A 12,016-nucleotide genomic window follows, 5' to 3' on the forward strand; every position below is an offset into this window, starting at 1 on the left:
ATTTATTTTATTTTGTGAAATTAATAGGTAGGTACCTATACTTGACAATATAATATCATATTCTAAGTCAATTTATGCGATTAATTAAATCCCCAGATGTATAAAAATAATAAAGTTAATTACTTACCTATTTTTATTCGTACAAATGTTTGCTTAAAATATTATTTAGTCGTAAATAAATTAGGTATTTCCCATACATTATGCCATTGTTTCTTAAGATACCAAGTAAGTAATTAAAAGTAAATTAAACAAAGTAATAATTTATATTTAAGGTTTATTAAAACACATTATAAACCTATTCGAAGTTGGCACAGGAATTCTGTTTTCTGTATTATAAAACTACATTTATATACAGATACAATTAGGAAGTAAATACAAATCATGAATACAGATCTATATCCTAGGTCAGACTAATCAGATAACTAGACTAACGACTAACGAAGACTAAAACAATCTTAATTAGGACGGTAACTACAACACTAGTCTAGGTCCTACACTACACATTCACATCACTAGTTCACATGTCACTCGTCATCCAACTCAAACCACATTGACGTCACACTCCTGGTTCCCTGCTCCCGCGCCTGCTCCTCAGTGATGATCCTTAAGACCACGACCTCCATCATACAGAGAGCGAACAGTATCAAGAATACAGCGAAGTTCGACCCCTGGTGGTGGAACTGAAAGGAGGTCGGCAAAGGACCCGGCGGCGGCCAGGCTGCCACCCCAAATGTCACTAAACTCGATACACTCGACAAAATCATGCTCTTGTATTCACATCACTGTTTAAAGTTCAATTTTCGATTTAATGTTCTCGATTACAATAGTTCTATTGGTCACATTATCTCGATTGATTAAGAATCGGATTTGTTCAAAATTGATTAATCGTTGTTTGTTTACAAGCGTGCAAATGTCCCGCGCGCCGGAACGACTGTGCGGTCGTTATCGTAGACGAGCGGAGTCCGCGCGGGACAGCGGGTGCACCGGCGGGCTGCGGGCGCCACAGCCGCTGCTGCTGTTGCAACTCTCTTATGAAATATGAATCGCTTTAGTTAGATTCTTTGAGTTGGGAAACGGTTGAAATGCGAGTGAGCGCAACTGTTTTGCGGTCAAGGCTGCGCGGGTCCAGTGTACGATGACCTTTACCTGTGTGACGTCGCGTATTGTAATGTGTACCTACGTATATGTAGGGCGGGTTGCGAGACGTCTGGCCATTTGTATTCTAATGCTCCCGTATCCCAATAAACTTAATTAAAGTTTAGATATAGGTCACGGATATAAAATGTTACCAAATTCCTTGTTTATTCATGAGGATTTGATGTATGAATAATGTTGTTAGTATCTATTAAACATTATTAGATTGTAAATAGGATTTTTGTTTTCTTTTTTAATTCCTAATATACACGTTATTTAAAGAACCTTATTAAAATTTATCTTAAAGTGGCATAAAACCGACAAATCATCTGTAACAAATTAATAACGAGTGCAAACATGCATTAATTACTGAGATTATTGGTCACTAGTCAGAGGCCATTTGTGATAAGAAAAGCATCTATTAATATTGATAAATAATGAAATATATCAGTTTAAGGCAGCATGTTAATCTGTAATCATATTACTTATTTAGAAAAAAAATTACAGGTTCTTTATATCATAACCAAAATATTAAAGGACCAAATTCTAAAACGTCAAAATTGAAAACAAAGAAATCAAACCGTTATGTACCCAAGGACCATTATTAACAAACAAAAGTTACGAAGTAAGGTCCTTCAGAAAACAATTGAACTTCAACTAATTTTATTAATAAAAGGATGTGCCACCATTGTTTTACTATTAAGGCTGGTTAAGGTCAAGGCGCATATTTAGTGGTAGAAATTACATATTAAACTAGTACTCGTAAAATATTATTTTAACAGATAGCCTCTATTTACAAGAACTTTAAACTTAATGCCTCAAAATAAATTTAAATCAAACTTAAAACATAAAAAAGTTAATTAATGAATTTCAAGAAGTCACCTTCCAAAAATAGGTTAATTTCATTAGATTTAATAAATAAATAAAAACTTTTTGTTTTTGTTTAGTTTTCTAGCGGATTAAAAGACCATACACCATAATATAATAATAATAACAGGCAATAAAAAAATCAATACATTTAATACTATCTAAGTAGTAAAAAGGTTTTAGGTGTATAAGGAGTCCACTAGCGTTTGATGAAATTAGATATTTGAGATAAAGAGAAAAGGCCAAGTGAAACCGAATGCGATTCCTGTTTGTGCAATCCCCGTACGAATCTAGAGACTACTGGGTCTCTACCTCCATCTCATTAATGCAGCCTGTTGCAGATGTAGAAGTGAGAGGGCGCTCTACACAGCTAAGAGCAGTGTCTCCCTCTAAATGTTGGTAGGTCTCATGGTATTTTATTTTAATTTTAGGTGATAGTGGTAGAGTGCACCGAGAGACAAGAGTAACGTTTTGAGAGTGGCTGGAAAACGACCTATTTTATATGAAAATATTTGATTTCGATTTTGAGGGGTGCTTTAATTAAAATTGTAAATGAATGTAATACTTAAGCAAAAATATCAGCATTTGTTAATATCAGTTAGGTAGTAGAATCGTGTCATGATAAAGATATTTAGCATCACGTCTTATTAAAATATACTGATACTTTATATCAAACAAAATAATATATCAAATGAAAACAAACATGGACTCTACAAAACTCGAAAGGAAAAGCATTTGCCAAGAAAAGGCAAATTAGCCATAGCCAATTATTGCAAATTCTAAAATAATATATTTTTATTTCATTATACTACGATGCAGCGATGGCAACAATTTCTTATTACTTAATGGAAAAAAGTGTCATCTACTTAAAATTGGTTAGAATCTGTTTATTAAAATAATGATTGATTAATCCCGTGTTTGATGTTACATAAGGCGCCATATTCAGTCACAACTAACAATCTAGCTGACGTGATATTAATATGATTAATGATCCATTTCGAAATTCAAGTGTACAATCTTCCAAGTTACTTCTTATTAAATTAAATCTGAGTATTTTAAGTAATCACTTAATAAACCAAACGGGAGCAAGTGTAATCCTATACCCTATACCTAAAGCATTCAAAACATTTTCCCGAACACCTAAAACCTTTTTGCTGTAACCTCTTTCAACCCTTGAACATATCAGCAAAGAGTATTTAGCCTTCACTTATAGGTACTGAATCTTATCTGTCACTGTCAAAAAATATTTACACAAAATGTTTATATTCATAGCTTATAAAGATGCCCCGGAATTATCCCACCGTCGTCGCTCCAGTGAGCTTGACATATCGGTGGATAAGACCTTATTGGTCAACCCTGATTGCCCTGTCCGGATCATGTTGGAATACATCAGGAAAAAGTGCCGGCTAGGGATATACACCCAGTTCGACCTGTGCGATGATACTGGCGCTTTGAAAGGACTGTTCAGTCTGAAGACTTACGCGTATGCTACTGACCAGTTTGAGCACAAGAAGACGTATTACTTGATCGTTATTAAACACGTGGGTTGATGTGTCTAACAGACAGATTTTTAGCTTGTAGAGTTTTGAAATGTGTAATTAGTGTGATCAAGTCATGTTATTATCAATGTAAATTTATGTAATAATTACCACTGAACACTTGTAGCTCGTAGATAGCAGATTCTACAATTTATCAGAGAATTAATTTATCCAATAACACTAGGTACTAAAAGCTTCACACGTGAGAAATCGGAAAGCTTTTTTCTATTTCCTTCCAATGTGTTTGCAGGAAATGGATAGACACTACTCCATTCTTCCGCAGCTGAACCAGGAACATAAGATGTACGTAGAGCTGAAGGCTCGTGTGAAGAGGTTCCTCCTGACTGGTGAGCTCAGCCCCCTGAGTACAGACACAGGAAGTGTGGCTTAACCACAATCAAACAGAAACATTGAGGCTAAAGCTTTAACCTTTTTTTATAACTATTAATTTATTATCCTTATTAAACCAATATGTAATAATTTTATATGTGTAATTTACAATAGAATTAAAGCGATATTTAGCGCCTTTCAATTGTGTTACTTTTTTGTACGATAAGACATTTTGCTATTCATTTTGAGCAGGCGCTTGTTATGATCATGCGAAGTTATTCGTAAGCGATAATATATGAACATTTTGTTCCTTCTTTTAGAGCCGCGAATCTATATGAAAGGATGCGAGTTCAACTAAACCTATGTGAAGCATATACATGAAGATATTCGTCTTTATTAATCTTGATTCCAATTTTGGTTGACAAATGGCCTACCAAAGTTAAAGACTACATTCTTCGTAAGTACTTTGATAATAACTGTTTTGCAGTAAGTTGAATATAATCCATAATACCGCTGTGTCCTAATAGGGCAGATAGTTTAATACATTTCATACAGGTATCACAGTTTGTCAACCTTCCGGTGGAGAGCTGCCGGCGGTGGCTCGTGACCAAATACGTGTGACAGGGACGTTGAAACGACACCCGTGTTAATTGCTGAAAGCTAGGGCTCTACGCTATTGTGATAATCTAGTATTTCCAACACAAGTGAGTATGATTGTTAATATTTTTGTCTTAATGCTGTGATTGGGACTCACAGACTTTTTCAAACCTAAGGAGAAATAATAATTGGAGGTAGCTTTTAATTGACTACAACCAAGGTTATGCTTCTCCGTTTAGGTTTTCCAAATACGTTTTATGTTGCTTTTAACATTAGAAAAACAAATAAAACCTATTTGGTTTTGGAAGGCTTTATCCGTGAGACTATGGAATCAGAAAAAAATGGTTTTAAAGCATTAATATCCATTCGGATTTCAGAGGTATCCAATGAGGAACATTGCAAAACTGAATCCCAAATTTTGGACCAATTGTTTATTGTGCAACTTTCAATTTTTATTCAACCCTGCGCCCGCGCCGTTCCGGAAGTCAGCCGCACGTGCGCAGGAAGCCACGCTCACGGCGGGAATAACTAATCGAGTTTACGTAATTTATGTCATGCTGGTTGACTTTATTATTATTTATTAAGTATGTTTATAGTAAGTCTTATACGTATAGCTCAAAAAACTGTTTGCAGTTCGTCTTTGAATTTGAAGATGTACACAATTTATGACTATACTTAGTTTTATGCTTTTAATGTAAAATAATTTAGTTTTATTTCTAGTAATAAATGATGTTTCAATATTAGTGTTTTAAGTTTTCTGTTTCGATAGTTATTTACACTGAGGCTTCTATATACCAGTGGATTCTACCCCTGCCCCATAGTACAAAGCACAATGTAGTTGGATTAAGCCAGACATCTTTTGCAGAAATTGAAAGCCAGTAGTAGCTTTTTTAGAGTCTTTTGAATCCAATAAACACAGACCACACGGAAGAATTCTGAAATTGCTCAACTGTTATTCTAGACCACGATTCCACAAAATAAAAAATCATACCCACGGAATACCATGATCATAGATGAGCAAAATAAATTCGAATTTCGAACAACGGGCTTGTTTTGCGCACCCAACCATGTCGGTGCTTTTGGCGGGTCCAAACTGTCGTCAACCGACCAAATTAAATTGTCAGCGGTACTCGCAATCATGACTTCCTAGCAACTGACGTCATAACGTAGCAGGATTACCACAGAGAACCGTTTTCCAACAGGCACACTGTGTTTAGAATAACACTGAAAATTTCTTTATTTTTTTAATACGGTGCTTTCTGTGTACCGAATAAATTCACTTGGAGCTGAGAACGCGTTGGTTTTACGGTCGACAACGATTACGTATTAATTACACGGCATTTTGTGTTTTATTTGGGGCTGGTATTGTCTCGCGGACTATTGTTGCAAAATGTCCCTGTTCACTGTCTCCTTGTAATCACAATCGTGCTATTTAAATAAGTTTAGGCTTGGATAAGAGTATAAACGATAAATGAGATAAAGATAGACTTCAATAATACCGCAATACTATCAATTTTCCCTAATCCGAAACAAAAAAACTATAGACAGTCAGTACTAGGTAAACAGAAACCTCATTTTGATATCAATTTAATCTAATCATGATTAATTCACGAGTGGCCTTAGCCGTTTATTTAGAAACTGGGCTCTGCCTGTTTTGTAATAATTCTACTACAAGACTGCATTGTCGGTTCATGAAAACATACAGTGTACCTAAGGCACGATGATGGATAATAAATACATTTATTTTGGGGACTGATACCAAATCAAAAATAAGTTTTTTATTCCTTTATAAAAAGTCCTATATAAAAGCTACTTGGTCAAAAAGATCTACCAAACTCTTCTTATATTTTGATTTGGCTCAAATATTCTGTTAAATTTAAATGTAAATTGTTTTTAGTTTTGCAGACAGAAAAGTTTTCAATTTCCAGAATGTTTCTTACTTTTCTCCTCACCCTAATGCTTGAATAATCACTTGCGTCGTGCGATTCAGGCATTTTTTACTTATAAGAAAAAAAGACAATGAAGGCCTTATAGCAACTCTTAAAACAAAACTGTTGTGAAAGCGAGATGGCGCATTATACCATGAATAGCGGCATCCCTCTTCCACATTGCGATATTCTCACTTTAGAGATGGCGGCAGGCCTGACCCCATGTCCCGTGTTCAGCTTCACGTTGTTTCAGAGGAATCAATTTCACAGTAACGTACGTGATGGTAGAAACGTTGAGACAGTCACCTTTCACTAGAAGTTGTTTGAAAGTTTGGTATACCGCCTTTTTTCTACTGGTTCTAGGGATGTAGAATAGGAGAAAAAGAAAAAGAAAATTCGTCAAGCTGTCAGTGAAATTGAACAAGTAAGTATCAAACCCAACCAAAGCTTCATATTTGCTATTAACAAGGATATTTCATAGTTCAAGCTTACAGCTAGTAAACTTAAGAGATCTTGAGTGTTTGTTTAGTTCGTTTTCTAATTTCACTTGGATCACCGAAATCTAATTAGAATCCTTTTTCCTCCACTTCGTTGTTCGCAAAAGTTGCAAAGTATACAGCTTAAGAACATGACAAACGTGGATCCAGTACTCCAAAAAGTTATAAAAATTACGAGGTAGAAAAATAAATGAGTTAAACGATTTTGTCCTAACAGCTGATAATTCGTCCGTAGCCCGTATTTGATTGAACTGGAAGTCGGTCAATGTTACATAAATACAATTAGCGATGCCCGATAATAATTAAGTAAGTTCTGATTGATATTGCAAGCAGTGACGGTAACAACTGGTGTACTGGAAAAATTTATCCATTATTTGTTTTGAGCGATCCACAAAGTACTGGATTTGTGAATCTCTCAAAACAATTACGGACTTCTTGCATATCCTACTTCCTACTATCCTCCTAAAATTATAAACGTGAAAGTTTATACGTATGGATGAATTGATGTTTGTTCCTCTGTCAGGCAAAAACCACTGAACGGATTTAGATGACATTTGAGACATAGATAGTTTATAACCAGGATTGACACATATTATAGTTTTAAAACCAATTTTATGGTCCCGTGAGATTTTCCATTTGTAGCGGGCAAGTCCGCGGGCTGCCGCTAGTTTTACCCTAGATGGAAGAATTTTCTTCCTGGTCTGGGAAAACTGCTCAAATTTCTTTTCATTTGCTTACTTTTTATAAACTTTTGCGTTGCGTAATGTTTTATGTATCTGTGAAGGTGTTTAATTTTGTATTCCCTTTTTATTCATTCAGTACTGTTACTATTTTGTTTATGCTAGAGCTGGTTACAATGCGTCATAAATGTTCTGCAGAGAATTGTGATGCTCTTACCAAGTGATGGGATGTTGGGTAAAGCTATTGTGAACGTGACGTAATGTTTGTTACAACGTGTTGTGGTGTGTTTCAGGTGTACTATCTACTACTACAGGTACGATAGGTTTAGGGTTTTGTGTACAAATGCACTAAAGGGGTGCCTACCAGTCGAATACTCTTTTTTGTCCGATTAACGCTAAATATTTGGTTACTCTACTTTCCTTTAATTTAAACTTTTCTACAGAGGTTTGTTTCAAAGGATAATACTAGAGAAAAACAAAACTAGCAATGGAGAAAGGTACGTGCAATTTGCGTGTATAGTACGAGGATTCACGCATTGGTACACCTATTCAACGATGGTGTAATATACCGTACTGTTCCTAATTATATTGTCATTATTATAATTTAAGCAAAACTTAGGTACTGTTTGTCATAACATAAAAATCTCAAAAAGCACCCTACCTTAAAAAGTTTCGTTCCAAAAAAACACTGGCACTTTTAAAATTTCGTAATGCACACACTACACTCAAAATTTGTATTCGTAATTCAAATGTCACGAAGTGATCCGATCGCTTCCGAATTCCCGTTCGGCGGCACGAGCGCGGAGAGACTGAATGGAGCGAGTGAACGATGGCGGGCGGCGACATGCTTCATGTGTTGCCGATACCAATCCTCCCCTTTTGAATTTGGAGTTCGGTAGATGTGAATGAGTGACTCTTTTAGGAGAATTGGTGGCCATTTAATTCAGTTTTTTGGAAATAGAAGCTGGAACAGATTGCTACTGACGTTAATCAAGAGTTTAGCAGATTTTTAATTCTAAGCGGGACCCACGTGTTATGGATCCGATCCCGGCACCGAATAAACGTTCATCTGATCCACAGATCCTTTCTCATGACGGATACCCTATGAATTTAATGATTGACATCCTTAAACCCAAGACAGAGATAAGTACTAAAATCTATAATTTTAAGTAAATAATGTCGTACTTCCTACTTTTATCCTTAAATTCTTGTACGGAACCATCGAAAATATGTGGCATGCCACATACAACAAAACTGTTGACCATTGTACCATGAAAATGTACTATGAATTATAGTGTAGGTGCTCGATGACCGCTGCGCGCCATAACGGAGACATCTGCTCCCAATAGCTAATGATAACGTCAGCTGTAAAGGCGAACGTATCAACGGTGCTAAGTCTAGGTTGCTATTAGACTCATTAGTTAGCTTTACCATCCACTTATTGACCTAGAAAGGTCTATATGCAGCATGTTTGTTGCTGAATGAAACGTGTATCCGAGCTTGATTCGACAAAACCCCATTTCCATTGACTTGAGTATCTGAATGTAGATGCACCGAGACCCTTTTTCTGTCGACTTCAGAAAGGAGGGTTCTCAATTTGTCTGCATTTTTTTGTTTGTTGCCTCAGAACTTCGGACTGGATGAACAGATTTTCTTGATATGTTTTTCATTTAATGTGAGATAGCTATCATTGTTGTGAAAAAAAATATTCGTGGTATACTAAAATCTGGCCATTTTTGGAGCAAAGAATGACCTATGTTGTGGATTCCTAAAGAGTTTTAGGCTTAATTTGAAAACGAGAGTTTTTGGACTAGATCGGTAAATTGAAATGTGAGATAGTACTCACATTTAATTTTAATTGATTCATTAGTTTTATATCACGTATCATTTATAATGTTACAAAAACTGGGAAGATTGGCGAATTATGGTTAACTTAATTCGTGATAGTACGAATTTTTGTTGCCAACCAATTGCGCATCACCTACTTTAAAAAATATAAATAAAAATGATTCCAAGAAATACAAATCGGTGACGAATAACTGGATAATATAAAAAATAATAAAAGTGTAAGATATTACTCTCATTATGTTTTCTGGTTGGCTCGTGACCACGGTCAATATAATCTGTTGGTAGCGTCTAGGTCAGTTAACATTATTTTGTTGCTAGCTGTTGCCCGCGGGACCGCCCGCCCGTTAAAAATCGAAAATCACCCCACGAGAACATAAAATCTGGATAAAATTATCCTTTGAGATAATCCTGTTCATAAACTATCTGTGTAACAAGTTTCGTCTAAATCCGTTCTGTGGATTTTGTGTGAAAGAGGAAAAAACATTCATATATCCATGATCAATGTCAAATCGCGTTTTATTAGCGTAGGCGCGTAGGTATTTTTTCAGGACTCAAGTTACATATTTGTGTGTTTGGAGCCACCTTCCGATGTCGATTCTAATGCCATGTAATATCAAAGATTTCTGTTAGGGACGGTAATTAGGTAGGTATTAGTGTATTACTTGCAACTCCAAAGTAATTTTTGGGTAAAATAGAAAAGAAAATGGATCTGGATAATGGAACTAAGAACTTTGACTTATAATTGAAGTGAAAGCTTTCCTTTAAGGATCAGAAAATCTTTTTTTTAGGAAGCTTGTTACTAGTATCGGGCGCACTTGGCTTTATTTTGGGGTAAGTTAGTAAGATATCGATAAAACTAAGATAAAATAAATAAAAAAGCAGTTATCTACCAACCGTCTTTCCAAGAAGCCTTGTGAAACAAACTTTATTCTAACGGTCCCAAACGTGACAGACAGTTTGAATTAAAAAAAGGAATTAACTTTTGCGCGTCGCGTCTTGTCGGTTACGGTTCGTGACATCACCTTTTGTTTGACAACCGTTTGTCGCAAATGTGACGAAATTCCCACAATACAATTAAATATCCTTATGTTTAAATAAACTATTTAGTTTCTGTTGCATAAAGTATGGAAGGTGTTGCAAAAATATTTGAAACTAAAAGTTGAAAAGAAATATGTCTACTGTAGTCCAGACGAAATTTCCGTTTGTAATACATTTAATATCTAAAAGCTTTTAAACTCCGATATGGTACTTTGCAAAAAATTCAAAGTTTAAACAATTATGTTACAGCGCCATCTCTCATTGTTGTTAGGAACTACGAGTACAGGAGAGTAAACAAACTCTTTAGTATACACAAACTACAAACAGATGTCGCTGCTATCTGTTCACGAGTTCCCGCGGTTTTTACAGAATGTATGTAAATCCTTGAATGCAATTTTACGCGAGAATTCCACTAGCATGATATTAGTTTCGTTTAGGTTAAATTCACAAATTAATTTATTATTAGTGAAAAATAGTGTTTCGTGTGCGTGTGATGACGTCAGATAGAAAGGCATGGAAGAAGAAATGTTGCGCTGACCCCAAATTGGGATAATTGCAGAGGAATGATGATGATGATATCTAATCCTAATTCTGTATTTTTCGCTCATTATTTTAAGGCAATTGTAATCCGTGTTAACATAAATAAATAATAAATGATATTGAAAAGTATTTGTCTACTTACTTCGGCCACGTCAGTCCATTGGCGACGAGATAGCAGACTCCAGACACGATGCCTGCTAGAAGACCGAGGCTGACCCCAGCTGATAATGACAGTGTGTCTGGCATTTCGTTTCTTTTCGGCCTTCACAGATCACTATCTGCCTTCTCTTTTATTTCATCAATTTTTGTGTTCTCAACAACTACAGCTTTGGCCATCCATTATGATGTTCTTGTGGAAGTACCTGAAAAAACAAAATTTGAGTTAAAATATTTGATTAAAGCTTCTTTTGATGTTACGTCTAAAGGTTAAAAAAATGAAAGATTTTTTAAAGGAATGTTATCAAATTCTTCGGCACTGAACAGCCTAAACGCAATTGCATTAAGGGTAGGTGGGTCATTCTAAGTAGAGTGCACAAACCTTATGATCAATAAGTTTAGCTTTAATTTTATTCCCTACAGCATATCTTCAAAATAAATAGAGTTGGGTTGCTTCGTTAGTAATTTCTTTATCGAAGTATTTAAATAAAATGTCCGTATTTTAAGTAATTAGACTTTAAAGATTCTGCCGTTTAGCCGCGGTGGTCAGGCCCTGAAGGGTTGGGATGCCGACAGTAAGGCTACGAGTACTATTTTATTCAAGGGTCGCATGCCACTAAATACCACGGATGCCTATGTGTACGCATTTTCAAGAATTTCGCCTGGAAAGCATTCCACTTTTAAGGTAAACTAAATGATGGGAAAATAGTTTTTTTAAACAGCCTGTGTGGTATTTACACTTGAAAACAAGAATGAGTCATATGTAAATACGAATATATCAGAATAAAAATGCAATTCAATGCTGTCAGTAGCCAAATATTAAATAGGTAAAATTTTGCTCACATCGTTTTGAGGTAGCATTC

General features: G+C 35.5%; 2 protein-coding genes across 4 annotated transcripts in view; one reads left to right on the top strand and one right to left on the bottom strand.

Moving 5' to 3' along the window:
- LOC113507979 overlaps positions 1-12,016 on the bottom strand; it is a 39,740-nt gene that overhangs the window by 9,347 nt on the left and 18,377 nt on the right. Inside the window, exon 2 of the mRNA XM_026890916.1 lies at positions 11,140-11,359. Within this exon, the coding sequence (XP_026746717.1) occupies positions 11,140-11,243 (104 nt within the window). The 5' untranslated portion in view covers positions 11,244-11,359. The remainder of the gene's footprint in view (positions 1-11,139; positions 11,360-12,016) is intronic.
- On the top strand, positions 2,175-7,392 carry LOC113507980 (uncharacterized protein CXorf65-like). Of its 3 annotated transcripts, none has more exons than XR_003401958.1 (5): positions 2,175-3,542; positions 3,790-3,886; positions 4,190-4,326; positions 4,406-4,573; positions 4,844-7,392. XR_003401958.1 is itself a non-coding variant. In XM_026890917.1 (2 exons), the coding sequence occupies exons 1-2, from the start codon at positions 3,258-3,260 to the stop codon at positions 3,928-3,930; spliced, it is 426 nt and encodes a 141-aa protein (XP_026746718.1). In that variant the 5' UTR covers positions 2,180-3,257; the 3' UTR covers positions 3,931-4,065. The 3 variants fall into 3 exon arrangements, 1 of the variants encoding a protein (XP_026746718.1); XR_003401957.1 differs by having other exon boundaries at positions 2,177-3,542; positions 4,425-4,573; XM_026890917.1 differs by lacking the exons at positions 4,190-4,326; positions 4,406-4,573; positions 4,844-7,392 and having other exon boundaries at positions 2,180-3,542; positions 3,790-4,065.

This window comes from Trichoplusia ni, unplaced genomic scaffold (assembly GCF_003590095.1).
Source record: "Trichoplusia ni isolate ovarian cell line Hi5 unplaced genomic scaffold, tn1 tig00003613, whole genome shotgun sequence".
Taxonomy (NCBI): domain Eukaryota; kingdom Metazoa; phylum Arthropoda; class Insecta; order Lepidoptera; family Noctuidae; genus Trichoplusia; species Trichoplusia ni.